The sequence below is a fragment of the Arachis duranensis genome, chromosome 2 (assembly GCF_000817695.3).
Source record: "Arachis duranensis cultivar V14167 chromosome 2, aradu.V14167.gnm2.J7QH, whole genome shotgun sequence".
Lineage (NCBI taxonomy): Eukaryota > Viridiplantae > Streptophyta > Magnoliopsida > Fabales > Fabaceae > Arachis > Arachis duranensis.
In genome coordinates, this window is record NC_029773.3 from 697004 (window position 1) to 715555 (window position 18552).

General features: G+C 36.1%; 1 protein-coding gene and 1 long non-coding RNA gene across 3 annotated transcripts in view; both read left to right on the plus strand.

The window, feature by feature from the left end:
* Positions 1 to 237: 237 nt before the first annotated feature.
* LOC127744775 (uncharacterized) lies at positions 238 to 1985 on the plus strand. The gene is made up of 4 exons (XR_008005838.1): positions 238 to 377; positions 489 to 548; positions 1134 to 1223; positions 1625 to 1985. It is a non-coding gene; the product is annotated as an uncharacterized LOC127744775 (long non-coding RNA).
* A 12379-nt stretch (positions 1986 to 14364) lies between these two features.
* The window catches only part of LOC107472807 (putative disease resistance protein At3g14460), a 45619-nt gene continuing 41431 nt past the window's right edge, over positions 14365 to 18552 (plus strand). The window contains exon 1 of one of the 2 annotated variants that reach the window (XM_052257064.1): positions 14365 to 17797. In XM_052257064.1, coding sequence (XP_052113024.1) covers positions 14502 to 17797 — 3296 coding nt within the window. In that variant the 5' untranslated portion in view covers positions 14365 to 14501. Of the gene's footprint in view, positions 18273 to 18552 lie in introns of both variants that reach the window. The other variant, XM_021134659.2, reaches the window with a different exon arrangement.

Genomic DNA, 18552 nt, shown 5'->3' on the forward strand with positions numbered 1-18552 from the left:
TGGGAAACTTGGAGGCCATAAGTCATCTTGAAATTTCAGGTGTTGACTGTGAGAGCTTCAAGTCATACCCAGATGTGGGTTTGCTGCCTCACCTTCCCTCCCTTACCACTCTTGAGATATGGGCTTTGATAATCTGGAGACATTGGAGTGCAACCAGCTTCCTTCCCTCCAACGTTTAACACTGTAGATGTCAGAAGTTGGAGAATATGGCAGGAGAAAAACTGCCTTCCTCTCTCTTACTACTCCAAATTAGAGAGTGTCCTTTGCTTGTAGGACACTGCAAGAACAAGTATCAACATATTTGGCCCAAAATTTCCCACATACTCACCATTCGAGTTGATGGCAAACAAATTTTCTGAATAGAGGTTTCTAACCAAGTAATTCTCAGATCTTCATGTTTCACATAGTACTGCAATTACATTAATGCAAAAGTTTCCTTTTCCATAAACAAAAAAAATCTGACATAATCTGGCATTTCTTTATTCAAGGTAGTAAACTGGCCGGACGTGTTGGAAATCAGAAGAGTTGTTTTCTGATTTTAGCTTCAGGTTGGTATAATTAATCCATTACACTATAGAATTTACTTTATTTTACTGTTCAGTTAGTAAAAAGAAAATTTTATTAAATCTTGATTTGAGAAGGAATTAGCTATATCCACTTCATGACAGACTGGTGTTTCTACCTTTGCCAGTATTTGATGTTGATGCAGAACCAAATGGTATATAGGTTATAGCAACTTAAGTTTCGTCCTTTAACTATTTTTCAAATCTGTAAAATGTACTTTTTTCAAATCTGTTTTTCAACTTAAATCACCTTGGCCAAACATTAGGGCAATCACCTTTCCTTTATTCCTTTACTTTTCTTTTCTCTTATTTACAATAGAGCACAACATGAAGCAGTTTGTGACTTTAAGTGAAAACTAAAAAAAAGATAAAGCTTATTGTCTTATCTAAAGTGGAAAGTGATGCTTTCAAAATAATTTAACAATCTTGCCTTATCATCAGCTAGAACTAAAAAGTAGGTTGGGATTTTTGCCTTCAACTGCTTGCTAGATTTGTAACTCTTAAGTTGAATTCTACACTCATCTAATGCCTTGGAACTCTTAACTTGTTTTATCAAATTGTTTTCCCAAGGTGATGAAACATATAGCCAATGTCATTAGAAGGTCAAGTTGTGGTCATGCCATCAGACAACAATTTAGTTTCTATCAACTTTATTTATTGGTGAGTTCCTTTATTCTTCTTCTTTTTCTTTTCTTTTTTTTTTAATAAAATGAAAATAGGCATACCATGAATAAATCCTGATATGTGCAGTTTGTAATAACTACATATATTAAGCTGCATAGGATCAGAATAAATATATTATTCTTACATGTAAAATTATTCAAGAAGAAATCTTGTCATAGAATATTTCATCGTTTGGGATTTAAAGAGGATGGCTACAAGTATTCTGTTCTGAAATGTCTATCGAAAACTTTTTCTTCTAACTTGTAATATTATGTCAATCAAATCATGCTTGTGATCACTTTCTTTTTTGTTTAACTGCACTGCTGTTTTAGCTTCAAGTTGGTAACTTTACTAAATTCCATTCTCGAATTTACTTTTCCTGTTCTGTTGGGTGAAAGAAAAAGTTATGAAGCTTGATCTGAGATGGAATTATGAAGCTTGATCTGAGTTGGTCTGGTGGTCAGTTCACTCGTTTGTTAAGCAAGTGTTGGAGGTTCAAATCTTTCTTATCTTATGTATATAGCAACTCATTAATTGAAACTTCTAACAAGATGTAATTATGTTGCATCAAGGGGGCCGAGCCACCCAACAAAGGTTAGTGGCTTGGATCGTTTTAGGCTCGGCTGATTTTATTTAACAGTCCAAGTGGATATAGGCTTTAAAATAAGCCTACGAAACTTGTTAGGCTAGCTTGTCAAAATATTTTTTTTGTAAAATAAATTATTTTTAGTTTACACTTTTAAATATTCACTCATAAAACAAAACCAAAAAAATTAATAGTCAAAGACTAGTCAAGATTGTAGTTTTTTTTTTCAAAGAAAAGATTTATGATTATGGATTGATATAAATTCTAAAATGTATTTAACTATTTATAACTCACCAAACAGATTTTTTAAATAGACTCTGTGAGTTTATCAGACTTTTAAACAGGCTGGACTCAAACCTAAAAGAAACTTAAGGTAACAGATTTAGACTTGGGGCATCTATTTGCAACCTGAGACAACCTCATCTAAGCTAAAGCTCGGCCCATTTCTACCCCCTAGTTCCATCCATCAAATAAATTAGAGAATCAAGGGACAAAGTTAGTATGAGCCAATGGACAGAGATAATTCAAATAACTCGATCTATTCTTAATATATAAAAGTAGATGGATAAGTTTATCCACATTACTTTTAAGATATCTTTTTCCTTCTACTAATGACATGTCAGCAATATCGCTTACTTGGCAAAATTTTAGAATTAACCACTCAATTTTTGCTAAATCAACTATTATTTCCAAATCAGCAAAAAAAAAAAAACATACAAGTAATAGAAATATATGCAAATTAGATTGCAAAATTACCAATGACAATAATTAGAAATTAATAGTGTCTAACTAAATTTATAACCTACAAGAATGAAGAATCTATATCCCTATATTTATTATATTTTACCATTATAAATAATACAATAAATTTATAACCCCACTAATTAATTTATTAATTTCTATAAATAACTCATCAAATGTAATAAACATACATATTACAAATGTCATAATAATTTATTAATCATAATAAATTTTCGTTACAAATATTCAAATTCCATACTATTTAAACTATTTATATAAGTCTCTTATCACTATTGGATCAGTTCTAGAGCCCATTGTTCATATTGTCTACAAAAGTCATTATCTACCTAGCAAAACCCTTCTTCAAATAACATCAAATTTAGCACAAAAAATTTATTTTCGCACTACACAACATCTCAAATTTACTCAACGAAGCATCATTCTTTGGACAATATCACAAAACAAACAGACAATTGGTTTATCAAAGTTTGCGTAATTCGTCTATGGAAAACATTAACAACCACAATGAAAAAGAGTTTCTTTCCTTAGAAATGATTATATTAGATGAAAAAAACAAACATGTTTATTATATTTTTAATTGTATTTTTAAATTGAACATTTTCCAACACTATTTTGAATTTGCATCGAGACATTGTTTGATAGAGTTGGTCAAAGAAAAATATTACCAAGTAATTTCACTTTATACTATTTCAATTATTCTTATTAAAAATAGCTTATTTAAAAAAAATCTATACATTTTTTTATTGTAGATGTCATTGAAAAACTGCATGCACATCAAAAGATTAAGGAGAAAGAAAATCATACAAATTCAAGATACATCTTCGGAAGAAGAACATACATGCAAAGATAAAACAAACAACACAATAGAAAGTGCATACAACTCAACAATTCATAAAGAATATGTCTTTAGAGGAATCTACGACACAAAGAAGAAAGCAGCAACAACTTTAACAATAACCAATAAAGAAAAAGGAGGACGAGCGCCACATAAGAAGACTAAGTCTATCAATCAAAACAAATACAAAAATCAAACTACCAAATAAAAATATCACTTTGCACAACTCCAATATCCAAATCTTTTGTATTATAAATTATTTTAAACAAAACATCTTTTAAATTTAACTTTAGTTTATACATATTTAATTTAATTTTACAAAACATAACCAATTTTAATATTTATTATATACTATTATTAATTTACTACCCGCACGGTTTCATTCTAGTTCATACCAATTTTCCATGGACAGAGATGTTGGAACGACTTGAAGTCAATGTCTTTATTATTGGAACTTGAAGGAGCAATTGAACTTTGAACTTTGAACCAATAGCAGCCATGTTTGAATTGTAGTGCTTTCTTCTTCTTCTTCTTTTGGCTAAATTTACATTTCAAAGCTGTGATGATTATAACATCATTGAACCAAGCTGAAGTAGTTTACTTATATGTTAAAGCTATGAGAATCTACTTCTTACCAGCGTGAAGCAGTTAATTAGTTAACTTATCAAAGATAGGTACAATAGCCTTGATACTTAATCTCTTGGAAATATGTATATGACACAAAAGTAAAAGTAACTTCCATTGTTATTAATACTCGAATTTTAGGCATTTCTTACATATCATGTAGATGCAGGTCTTCTTTTTCCAATAAGTTAGACCAATAATACCATGAACTGATGTTTTATCAATGAAGTAAAAATTAAAAAGTAAAAAGAAAAAAAAAAGAGAAATCATCAGACTCCCTCACTAATAGCACAGAAACAAATTGTAGAAAAAATCTTACTTTTTACCTTGCTCATACAAAAGTTGAAATACTTGAAATTTTGTTGCTTCTTTGATAGATTTAAAAACACCAAAATTATGAGTTTCTTAACTGAGTAGTAACTAATATGCTATAGGAAACTTTTCAAGTATTCTGAGAATATTGATTATGTAGTTTTGGCTATTGATCTCCACCATGTATATATTTTATAAATCAGATCAATTATTAAAACTACTGAAACACTAGTATTCCTGAAATATTTGAAATGCCTCCTATTGGAAATTCAAATAACTCAGTTCATAGAAGTAAGGAGCACTACACAATCAAGAAGGGAACACAAAGCATGAAGCTGAATTATTTGAACTTGGAAGGAGCAATTGCATTGCATCTGCATCACTATTTTGCCATGACCCACAACCAGCTCATTATGATGATGATAACATAATATGACATTAGAGACGAAATTTCCACAAAGACTACAACTCACACGTCTTGGAATCACATACCTTGTTTTGAAAACAAAAATGAAAATTACATGGAATGCACCTTCCAAATTCCAAAATAACATTCAAACACATAAAATTAGTAGACCCTCTTTTTATTGAGTTAGTCGTCTTTGTCTTTTTGCCATCAAATTATTGAGGACTACTTCTTCACAATAAGCTTTGATACACCTACACCCAGTTCAGTTACAAACCCTGCAAAATCTGCATTTTCACTCTCCTTCATACCCGAATTCTGATCACTTGTTTGAGATCCTATCATGGCTGGTTCACTTGTTGGTGGAGCTTTCCTTTCTGGCTTCATTAACGTTGTCTTTGACAGGTTGCTCACAAAGGATACGGTCAACTTGGTCTTGGGCAAGAAGCTTGGCTCTGGCTTGGTTGAGAGGCTGAAAATTTCTCTGTATGCTGCTGAAGCTGTGCTTGATGATGCTGAGTACAAGCAACTGGGCGACAAACGTGTGAGGGAGTGGCTCAACTGTCTCAGGGATGCTGTTTATGACGCTGATGACTTGCTGGACGCTGTACACACCAAAGCTGCCACTCAAAAGGAGGTACGTTCTTCCAAGCTTAGTTTCTTCCTCAACCGACATAGGAAGATGGTAGATAACATGGAAGGGGTGGTTGCAAGAATAGAATTTCTTGTAAAGCAGAAAGATGACCTTGGCCTTCAAAAGAGTACCAAGGATAATAACTTGTCATCATCATCATCACCAACACCATCATCATGGCGAGAAACCACATGTCTGATACAAGGGAACATATATGGCAGGGAGGATGATCAACAAGCTCTAATCAAAAAAATATATGACAAGGGTGAATCTCAGTTATCTGTGATTCCTATTGTTGGCATGGGTGGGGTTGGTAAAACAACCTTAGCCAAATGGGCGTACAGTGTCGTGAAAGGATTTGATCCGAAAAAAGCATGGGTCTGCATCTCTGAAACATTTCATGTTGCTGAGATTACAAGGAAAACCATTGAGGAAATTACAAAAACTACTTGTAGCCTTGCGAGTTTAAATTTGCTTCAAAATGAATTGCAGAAAATCTTGTCGGGAAAGAAGTTCTTTATTGTTCTAGACGATGTCTGGAGCGATGATGCCGATAAGTGGAAGCAATTTATAACTCCTTTTCACTGTGGGGCTAAGGGTAGTACGATTCTTCTAACAACTCGCAATCAAGAGGTTGCTTCAGTAGTTCAAACATGTCCCTCTCACTTTCTTAATGAGTTGTCGGAAGAGTACTGTTGGTTATTGTTTGCAGCCAATGCATGTTTTCCGGAGTCAAATGGTAATCCAACATTAGAGGAAATCGGTAGAAAGATTGTCAAGAAGTGTAAAGGGTTGCCATTAGCTGTTGAAACACTTGGGCGGTTGTTGCGAGGAAAGGATGATGCTAAAGAATGGAAAGCTGTTTTAAGGAGTGACATCTGGGAATTTTCTACGAAAAATAGTAAAATTATTCCAGCATTGTTAATAAGCTACTTCCAGCTACCTCCTTACTTGAAGCGTTGTTTCGTTTACTGTTCTTTGTTTCCCAAAGATTATAACTTCGAGAAAACTGAACTAGTTTTGCTGTGGATGGCTGAAGATCTTTTAAGGCTACCAAAGGGAGGAGAGAGTTTAGAAGAGGTTGGTTCTGAGTGTTTTGAAGAATTAGCTTCGAGGTTATTCTTTAAAAAGCTTCAAGACAATGACAAGTATTTTAAAGATTTAGCTTCATGGTTATTTTTTGAACGATCTCGGTTTTTCTCTGAGAGGTTCGTGATGCATGATCTCTTGCATGACTTGGCAATATTCCTTGCTGGAGACTTCTATTGTACAATACAAGAGCTTCGTGAACAAGAAGAGAAGAAGGTTCTCACTCGCCATTTCTCATATTTCCCACTTGGAAGGTTAGATCATCCAATCTCAAAAGTCTTTAAGTCCATTGTGAAGCCAGAAGAATCTTTGAGGACATCATTGTATATCGATGATTTGTTAAGCATGGAAAGCAGAGCATCAAAGTTGAAATACTTGAGAGTTTTATCCTTTCGTGAACTTGATGTATTACCAGATTCAATAGGTAAATTGATTCATCTACGCTATTTGAATCTCTCTCGGACCGATGTTAAGACATTACCAGAGTCACTATGCAACTTGTTTAATCTACAAACATTAATATTGTATGCATGTTATAAGCTGAGCATGTTGCCCAATGACATGCATAAACTTGTGAAATTACGGCATCTTGATCTTAGGGGAACTTCTTTGGAAGAAATGCCTAGAGGAATAAGTAAATTGAAAATGCCTATTTTAGAATACTTTGCGGTGGGCAAGCACGAAGACAATGGAATACAGGAATTAGGAGGGCTCCCAAATCTTGAAGGATCATTTGAGATTAAGAAGTTGGAGAATGTTGTTGATGCGAGACAAGCAAGGAGTGCAAGGATGTTGGAGAAGAACCACATTGACAACTTATCGTTGGAATGGTCTTCAGGTAATGAGATGGTTTCCAACATAGAGACTGAGAGAGATATACTCGATGACTTGCAACCGCACAATGGCTTGAAAGAGTTGAGAATGAAGGGATACAAGGGCGAAAGATTTCCAGATTGGGTGGGGGACTGTTCCTACATTAATATGACAAGCGTAACACTAGAATCTTGCAAGAATTGCTGCATGCTACCTTCACTTGGACAGCTGCCATGTCTTAAGTACCTGAGCATTAAAGGTTTGGATCAGCTGAGGATTATTGGCGAAGAGTTTTACAAGAATGACAGCGGTCATCATTCTTCGCCTATTGCACCGTTTCCTTCACTCGAGGAATTGGTGTTTGCTAACATGCCATGCTGGGAGGAGTGGCACGTACCTGACCCAGAAGCTTTTCCTCGGCTTAGGAAACTTCGAATAAAAGAGTGTCCAACGTTAAAGGGAGATATGCTTAATGGCATATCCTTGAGAATGGTTTCTTCTTTGTCGGATGCTTCCGAAGTTCGCAAACTGGAAATACGGGGAGATCATGAAGAAAGGTATGATGAGATGCTATATCGGGATACTTTATCAATTGGGGGATGTGAATCCGCAGTGAAGTCTGCATTAAACCTTCTAGCTTGCTTCCCAGAAATATGTATCGTGGGGTGTTCGTCTGCTGTATCCTTTCCGGGCAATTGTTTACCTAAATCTCTGCAAAAGCTGATAATCAATGATTGCAGAAACTTGGAATTTCCTGAGCAACAACAGCAGAAGTATGATTTGGTAGAGCTACAAATACATAACAGTTGTGATTCACTGACCTCCTTGTCGTTGGATGTCTTTCCCAATCTCAAGAATCTCCAGATATCATCTTGTAGGAATCTGGAATCAGTGTCAATGTCAGAGGCACCACACGCTGCTCTTCAACGTCTATCCATTACTTTCTGCTCCAAATTAGTGTCATTAGCAGGAGAAGGACTGGCTGCACCCAACTTGACTTTTCTCAATGTTAGCAAATGCTACAGGTTGGAGGCATTGCCACAGGACATGAATAATCTTCTCCCAAGTTTACGGTCTCTGGATATATATAGTTGCTCGAAAATTTGTAGCAGGTTGCCAGAGGGTGGTTTGCCGCCTAACTTGAAATCACTTACTGTGGGAGGTTGTGAGGAACAAGTGAGGAGTCTATCATGGATGGGCAACTTGGATGCCCTCACTCATCTTACCATTCATGGTTCTGATTGTGATAGCGTGACGTCATTCCTAGGTTCGCTGCCTCACCTTCCCTCCCTCACCACTCTTTCTATTGAATACTTCCAGAATCTGGAGACATTGGAGTGCAACGAGCTTCTCCGCCTCACCTCCCTTCAACAATTACGCATTTCAATCTGCCACAAGCTGGGGAATATGGAAGGAGAAAAGTTGCCTCCCTCTCTCTTGCTACTCAAAATTCAATACTGTGGTTTGCTGGGAGAACACTGCAAGAACAAGCATCAACTAATCTGGCCCAAAATTTCCCACATCCCCACCATTAAAGTCGATAGCAAACAAATTTCGTGAATAGAGATTTCTGAGCAGGTAATCATCTAACTTCACGGTTCTCATGCCACCACAATTCAATTATACATTAATCAATTTCCTTTTCCTAAAAAGAAAATACCTCCTTCTTTCTTTAGACATTATTAACTAGTTGAACTAATAAATTTGCATTCTTTTTTTTCATTCATTCGGAAACCTCTCACTTTGTAGTTGTAGAAATATCCTGTTATTCTAAAAAAAATCATATATTGTGTATCCAACATTTGAGAATTTCTTTACATAATCGATTAAATGAAATTTACTGTATTTTGAAGAGAAGAGCTTGGTGAACAAGAAGAGAAGAAGGTTCTCACTCGCCATTTGTCATATTTCCCACCTGGAAGCTTAGATCATCCAATCTCAGAAGTCTTTAAGCCTGATATGAAATCAGAATCTTTGGGGACATCGTTGTATATCGATGATTTGTTAAGCAAGAAAAGCAGATCATCAAAGTTGAAATACTTGAGAGTTTTATCCTTTGATAAACTTGATGTATTACCAGATTCAATAGGTGAATTGATTCATCTACGCTATTTGAATCTCTCTTGGACCAATGTGGAGACATTACCAGAGTCATTATGCAACTTGTATAATCTACAAACATTAATATTGTATAAATGTTCTGAGCTGACCATGTTGCCCAATGGCATGCATAAACTTGTGAATTTACGGCATCTTGATATTAGGGGAACTTCTTTGAAAGAAATGCCTAGAGGATTAAGTAAATTGAAAGACATGCGTATTTTAGATTACTTTGTGGTAGGCAAGCACAAGGACAATGGAATCCAGGAATTAGGAGGGCTCTCAAATCTTGAAGGATCATTTGAGATTAAGAAGTTGGAGAATGTTGCTTATGTCAGGCAAGCCAGGAGTGCAAGGATATTGGAGAAGAACCGCATTGACAAGTTATTGTTGGAATGGTCTTCAGGTAATAAAATGGTTTCAAACATAGAGACTTTGAGGGATATACTCGATAACTTGCAACCGCACAATGGGTTGAAAAAGTTGAAAATCAAGGGATACAAGGGCGAAAGATTTCCAGATTGGGTGGGACACTGTTCTTACAACAATATGACAAAAGTATCTCTAGAGTCTTGCAAGAATTGCTGCATGCTGCCTTCACTTGGACAACTGCCATCTCTAAAGTCCCTGCGCATTGAAGGTTTTGATCAGCTCAAGCGTATTGGTGATGAGTTTTACAAGAATGACAGCGATCATCATTCCTCGCCTATTGCACCGTTTCCTTCACTCGAGGAATTGGTGTTTCATAAGATGCCATGCTGGGAGGAGTGGCACGTACCTCCCCCAGAAGCTTTTCCTCAGCTTAGGAGACTTGAAATAACATTTTGTCCATTGCTAAAGGGAGATATGGTTAACGGCATATTGTGGAGAAGGGATTGTTGTTTGCGGGAAGATGAAGAAGGAAGGTGTGATGAGATGGTAGGTGGTGGGGATGCTTTATCAATAAGGCCATCTCAATCATTTAATGCATGCACCATCAACTATCTACATATTGCAGAGTGTCCGTCTATTGCATCCTTGTCGTTGGATGTCTTTCCCAATCTCAAGAATCTGGAGATAAAAGGGTGTAGGTATCTGGAATCAGTGTCAATGTCAGAGGCACCACTCGCTGCTCTTAAAGAAGTCACCATCGACGACTGCTTCAAATTAGTGTCATTTGCAGGAGAAGGACTGGCTGCACCCAACTTGACTCATCTCAATGTAAGCAGGTGCTCAAAGTTGGAGGCATTACCACGTGACATGAAGAGTCTACACTCTCTCAAGATAAAGGGTTGCCCAAACATTTGCAGATTGCCAGAGGGTGGTTTGCCGCCTAACTTGAAAGAACTTGGTGTGGGAATTAGCGAGCAACAAATGAGGGATCTATCATGGATGCCCAACTTCCACGCCCTCACTCATCTTACCATTGATGGTACTGGGTGTAAGAACATAAAGTCATACCAAGGGGTGGGTTCGCTGCCTCACCTTCCCTCCCTTACCACTCTCAAGATATGCAGGTTCTATAATCTGGAGACATTGGAGTGCGACGAGCTTCTCCGCCTCACCTCCCTTCAACAACTACACATTAAATGGTGTCTAATTCTGCAGAATATGGAAGGAGAAAAGCTGCCTCCCTCTCTCTTGCAACTTCAAGTTTATTATTGTGATTTGCTGGGAGAACACTGCAAGAACAAGCATCAACTAATCTGGCCCAAAATTTCCCACATCCCAACCATTGAAGTCAATCGCAAAAAAATTTCGTGAATAGAGATTTCTGAGCCGGTAATAATCTAACTTCACGGTTCTGATGCCACCACAATTCAATTATACATGCATCAATTTCCTTTTCCTCAAAACAAAAGACTTCTCTCTTTCTTTACACATTATTAACTAGTTGGACTCATAATCTGATTCGCCCACAACAATATTTACGTTCCTTTTTTCTCATTCAGTGGGAAACCTCTCACTTTCTAGTTCTACTCAAAAGAAATATCCTCTGTAATTCTCAAAAAAAAGTCATTCTTATAAATTCAAAGACAATGGTGGAGATAGCTTTAGGTTGGTAAATTTACTCCACTCCATTCCATTTTAGAATTTACTTTTCCTGTTCTGTTGGAAAAAAGAAAAATGTTATGAAAGCTTGATTTAGTTATAACCACTGAATGGAAAAATTGTGTTTCTGCCTTTGCCACTATTTGATGTTTATGATGAATTTATTGGTCTAGCCATATAGTTACTTAAATTTGATTCTTCATCTGTTTTTTGAATCTATAGATTCCACTTTTTGTTAAGATGTTAATTACTGTTGATCATTCATAATTTTAGCAGAGAGATAAATTAAAAACCTTTCAAAATATTTGAGGTAAAATTAAAATTTTCACCAAACAGTCGGTACATTCTTTAATATGGATTTCCTTGTTTTCTTTTCTTCTATTCTAGTATTCTTTAATCCTCTTTTAAATTTTTGTTACAATATAACAGAACATGATGCGGTTTGCAACTTTGAGTGATTGGCTAAAAGAAAATAAAACTTATTGTCTTGCCTGAAATGGAAAGTGAAGCTTCAAAATAATTTAACAATTTTTTTCCTTCTGTTTTTGCCATCTTTTGCAGGTGAAAAGTTCACGGATGTTAGACGTTTCATTGGACATGTATTTCATATCCATACTACATGTGGAGTTGCTTGGATTATTCAATTCAATACTTTGCTTCAAAGACAGGAACTATAGATGGTTGTTTGGTTATCAATAGCAGTCATGTTTGAACTTTGAACAAATATGCTAAACAAATGAGTTTCAGTATCTAATGCACGGGTTGTATCAAACTTGAATTGTAGGCTTTTTCTTTCTTTTTTTTTTTTGGTTAAATTTATAATTCAAAGGCATGATGATGATTAACATCATTATTGAACCTAGCTGAAGTAGTGTTACTTATATGTTAAAATCTATGATAATCTACATCTTACCAATTATGAAACAGTTAATTTAATTAACTTCTAATCAAAGGTAGGTGCAACAGCTTTCGTAATCCCTTGAAAACATATATATGACAAAAAAATAAAGTAACTTCCATTGTTAATAATACATGTTTTTTCATTTGTGAAAATATAAACCTATGTTTTTTTTGTTTTTTTATGTCTAATAAAAAAATCCATTATTCTTTTGCTTAGAGTTTGTGCGCATCCGTGCAAAATTGTAAAATACATATGCCATAAAATGATTAATAAGAAATGAGACTCACATATGTTGGTTATTTCTCTAACTCTTAAGTATAATGCAACTATTATATTTGTTTAAAACGTTTTTTTTTCTTATTATATGATTTAAATTGTTTATACATTGGATAACTATATATTTTATTTATGTCATTGGCTACATTTTTAGCCTTAGTGTACTCTTCTATTCATATATAATCAACCCAAAAAAAAAATTGAAAGTTTTCTAGTCAACTTTATGGATTCTCTATTTCTTAGTCTAGGAAAAGTATATCATGTGATCATGTCCCTTTGAAATTTTTATTTAATATTATTTTATCGTCTTCCAATTTCCATTTTTTTAAGTTTATGCTAATGTAAAGAAAAGGTGAGAAATCAATCAAATTATTCAACTTGTGTACTAAATATCACACCAAAAGGAATGCAGTTTATGCTTATCAAGGTTTCGACTTTGAATACATTTTTGCACAATGAAATGAAGAATATATTTTGTGGCTATGTTCATTTTTAAATTCGCAAAGTCTAATTTAAAATTGACTAATTATCTAAGTTAGTCCTTGAGGTTTTTAAAATCGGACACTTTAGTCCCACAATTTTTGAAATACACAAAAAAACTCCCCACTTTTATTTCCAGCTCAGTCCCTAGCCTTATTTTTCCGTCAATGACAAACGAAAAATGCTGACATGAATACTCGAATTTTGGGCATTTCTTACATATCATGTAAATGTAGGTCTTCTTTTTCCAATTAGTTAGACCAATAATACCATGAACTAATGTTCTTATCAATGAAGTTCAGCAAATTAAAACCAATAAGGGAATGACTCAAAGCAATTAAGACAGTACTTCAGAAAACAAAATAAGCTCATGATCCTATAGGCGTTGTTCTCTTCAAAATTGATAGTGTAATTTATTTAGGAGTATCTCTGAAAGAGGACTTTATTTTATTGTGTATAAACAAATTGAAAGTTAAAAAAAAAAAAAGAAATCATCATATGTCCCTTATTAACAGCATAGAAGCTCCTGCAGTCACTCTAGAAAACCGTACTATTACCATGCTCATACAAAAGTTGAAAGCCTTGAAATTTTGTTGCTTCTTCATGGAGTTGAAGCTAACTTTTTTTGATAATCACTTGTAATAGTTGAAATAGTAGCATAACTCTTAATTTAATATTAAGTATTAACTAACATGCTATATACCAAAGCTAATGTGATTTGATGCATTTGAGAGAGATTAGTAATTTAGTATAGTAGTACTATTGAGCCTGGTCACATAAGTCATAAGATAACAGATTGATTGAAACTTCGAACAAGATGCAATAATCAAGGACAAAGTTAATGTGAGCCAGCTAGATGCAATTCAAATAACTCAATCCATACAAATTTTCCATGGACAGAGATGTTGGGACGACTTGAAGTCAATGCCTTTCAGCTAACAAGTAAGCAGCACCACACAATCAAGAAGGGAATACAGTGCTTGAAGCTGAATTATTGGAACTTGAAAGGAGCAATTGCATAACATCTGCATCATTATTTTACCATGATCCACAACCAGCTCATTATGACAATGTATCTGACATCAAAGGCAAAATAATGATGCCAGTTTCGGAAAAAAAAAGGAATTAAAAGGTAACAAAGAGTTAGAATTAAAGGCAGCAATGAAAATTACATTCCTTCCAAATTGCAAAATAACTTTGAAGCACATAAAATTAGTAGAGAGCCAGCAAGACACTCCCACTAATCAAGGACACCAACGTTTTATTGAGTCAACAGTCTTTGTCTTATTGCAATCAAATTATTGAGAACTACTTCTTCACAATATGCTTTGATACACCTACACACAGTTCAGTTACAAACCCTGCAAAATCTGCATTTTCACTCTCCTTCATACCCGAATTCTGATCACTTGTTTGAGATCATATCATGGCTGGTTCACTTGTTGGTGGAGCTTTTCTTTCTGGCTTCATTAACGTTGTCTTTGACAGGCTCCTTACAAAAGATGCGGTTAACTTGGTGTTGGGCAAGAAGCTTGATCCTGACTTGGTTAAGAGGCTGAAGATTTCTCTGCATGCTGCTGAAGCTGTGCTTGATGATGCCGAGTACAAGCAACTGGGCAACGAATCCGTGAGGGAGTGGCTCAACGATCTTAGAGATGCTGTTTATGAGGCTGATGACTTGCTGGACGCTGTCCTCACCAAAGAGGCGATTCAAAAGGAGGGAAGTTCTTACTGGCCTGATTACTTCCTCAACCGGGAAAGGGAGATGGTAGATGAGATGGAAAGGGTGGTTACAAAGATAGAGTTTCTTGAACAGCAAAAAGATTTCCTTGGTCTTCAAATTACCAAGGATAATAATATCTTGTCATCATCATGGAGAGAATCCACATCTCTGGTGGAAGGGAATATATATGGCAGGGAGGATGATCAACAAGCCTTGCTCAAAATCATAAATGACAGCAGTGAAAGTCAGTTATCTGTGATCCCTATTGTTGGCATGGGTGGGGTTGGTAAAACAACCTTAGCCAAATGGTTGTACAATACCATAGAGGGATTTGATTTGACAGCATGGGTTTGCATCTCTGAAACATTTGATGTTGTTGAGATTACTAGGAAAACCATTGAGGAAATTACTAAAACTACTTGTTCCCTTGGGAGTTTGAATCTGCTTCAGAATAAATTGCTAGAGATCTTGTCGGGGAAGAAGTTCTTTGTTGTTCTAGACGATGTCTGGAGCGATGATGCTGATAACTGGAAGAAGTTTAAAACTCCTTTTCACTGTGGGGGTAAGGGTAGTACGATTCTTCTAACAACTCGCGTTAAAGAGGTTGCTTCAGTTGTTCAGACATGTTCCTCTTACTTTCTTAACGAGTTGTCCGAAGATTCTTGTTGGTTACTCTTTGCAGAGAATGCATGTTTTCCGGAGTCAAATGGGAACCGAACACTAGAGGATATCGGTAGACAGATTGTCAACAAGTGTAAGGGCTTGCCATTAGCTGTAGAAACACTTGGGCGCTTGTTGCAAGGAAAGGATGATGCTAAAGAATGGAATGCTGTTTTAAGCAGTGACATCTGGGAATTTCCTATGAAAAATAGTAAAATTATTCCAGCATTGCTAATAAGCTACTTCCAGCTCCCTGCCTATTTGAAGCGATGTTTCGTTTATTGTTCATTATATCCCAAAGATTATCTTTTCGAAAAGGATGAACTGATCCTGCTATGGATGGCTGAAGATCTTTTAAGGCCACCAACGAGAGGAGAGAGTTTAAAAGAAGTTGGTTGCAAATGTTTTGAAGAACTAGCTTCCAGGTTATTTTTTAAACAAGATTTGTATTCTTATTATAAGATGCATGATCTATTGCATGACCTGGCAATTTTCCTTGCTGGAGACTTCTATTGTTCATTAGAAGAGCATGGTAAAGCAAAAGATGTGACTACTTTGACTCGTCATTTGTCCTATGAAGACTTGAATCATGTGCTCTCACAAAATTTTGATTCCATAACTAAAGTTAAATCCTTGAGGACATTCCTGCCAGGCAGTTTCAGTATCAATTCTCTATTCAACGAAGTTGATGGCGATACTATCGATATCTTAATAAAGAAGTTCAAATATTTGAGAGTTTTGTCATTTGACTCATTTAAGAATCTTAATTTTTTTTCATTTGGCTCGTTCAGTAAACTTGATGTATTGCTTGATTCAATAGGTGAATTGATTCATCTACGCTATTTGAATCTCTCTTGGACAGACATCACCACATTGCCAGAGTCATTGTGCAACTTGCATAATCTACAAACATTAATATTGTATGAATGTACTAGGCTGACTAAGTTACCTAGTGGCATGCATAATCTTGTGAATTTACAGCACCTTGATCTTAGGCGAACTTGTTTGGAAGAAATGCCAGGAGGAATAGGTAAGTTGAAACACTTGCCTATTTTAGATTATTTTGTGGTGGGCAGGCATCAAGACAATGGAATCCAAGAATTAGCAGGGCTCTCAAATCTTCATGGATCATTTGAGATTAAGAAATTAGAGAATGCTGTTGATGCCAGACAAGCAAGGGGTGCAAGGATGTTGGAGAAGAACCAAATTAACAGCTTATTGTTGGAATGGTGTTCAGATGATGAGATGGTTCCAAACACAGAGACTCTGACAGATATATTAGACGGATTGCAACCGCAGAATGGGTTGAAAGAGTTGAAAATCAAGGGATACAAGGGTACAATATTTCCAGATTGGTTGGGGGGATGTTCCTACAACAATATGACTCATGTATCTCTAGAGTCTTGCAAGAATTGCTGCATGCTGCCTTCACTTGGACAGCTGCCATCTCTTAAGTCCCTGCGCATTGAAGGTTTTGATCAGCTCAAGCGTATTGGTGATGAGTTTTACAAGAATGAAAGAGATCATGATTCTTTGCCTACAGCACCGTTTCCCTCACTGGAGACATTGGAATTTCATAACATTCCATGCTTGCAGGAGTGGCACGTAATTGACCCAGAAGCTTTTCCTCAGCTTAAGAGACTTAGAATAAAAGACTGTCCAATGTTAAAGGCAGATATGCTTAATGGCGTATTCTTGAGAATGGTTTCTTCTTCAACGGATGCTTCCAAAGTTGGCAAACTGGAAATACGGGGAGATGATGAAAAAAGGTCTAATGAGATTCTACCTCGTGGGGATGCTTTATCAATAAGGGGATGTGGATCCTTGGTGAAGTCTGCATTTAATGCAAGGAGTATCAAGCATCTATGTTGTCTCCAAGAAGTACATATTTATTACTGTTTGTCTGCTGTATCCTTTCCGGACAATTGTTTACCCAAATCTCTGCAAAAGCTCACAATCTACTGGTGCCCAAAATTTGAATTCCCGGAGCAACAGCAGCACAAGTATGATTTGGTAGAGCTACAAATAGAAGCCAGCTGTGATTCACTGACCTCGTTTTCTTTGGATGCCTTTCCCAATCTCAAGAATCTCGAGATAAGAGAGTGTAGGAATCTGGAATCAGTGTCAATGTCAGAGGCACCACACGCTGCTCTTCAAATTCTCATAATCAGTGGGTGCTCCAAATTAGTGTCATTAGCAGGAGAAGGACTGGCTGCACCCAACTTGACTCATCTCAACCTCGTATTCTGCTCGAAGTTGGAGGCATTACCACGTGACATGAAGAGTCTACTCCCAAGTTTACACTCTCTCCAGATATATGGTTGCCCAAACATTTGCAGGTTGCCAGAGGGTGATTTGCCGCCTAACTTGAAATCTCTTGGTGTGGGAGGTTGCGAGCAACAAATGAGGATTCTATCATGGATGGGCAACTTGGACACCCTCGCTCATCTCACCATTTCTGGTATTGGGTGTGTGAGCACAATAAAGTCATACCCCGAGGTGGATTCCCTGCCTCATCTACCCTCCCTTACCACTCTACATATCAACAACTTTGATAATCTAGAGACATTGGAGTGCAACGAGCTTCTCCGCCTCACCTCCCTTCAACAATTGCACATTGAGTACTGCTACAAGCTGGAGAATATGGAAGGAGAAACTCTGCCTTCCTCTCTCATCCTACTTCAAATTGAAGGGTGTCATTTGCTAGAAGAACACTGCAAGAACAAGCATCAACTAATCTGGCCCAAAATTTCCCACATTCCAACCATTAAAGTCAATGATAAACAAATTTTTTGAATATAAATTTCTGAGCAGGTAATTATCTAACTTCACGGTTCTCATGCCACCACAATTCAATTATACATGCATCAATTTCCTTTTCCTCAAAAGAAAAGACTTCTCTCTTTCTTTACACATTACTAACTAGTTGGACTGATAATCTGATTCGCCAACAATAAAATTTGCAGTCTTTTTTTTCAATCATTGGGAAACCTCTCAGTCTGTAGCTGTACTCAAAAGAAATATCCTCTGTTATTCTCAAAAAAGGTCATTCTTATAAATTGGAAGATAGGGAATATATATGTGCATCTGTATA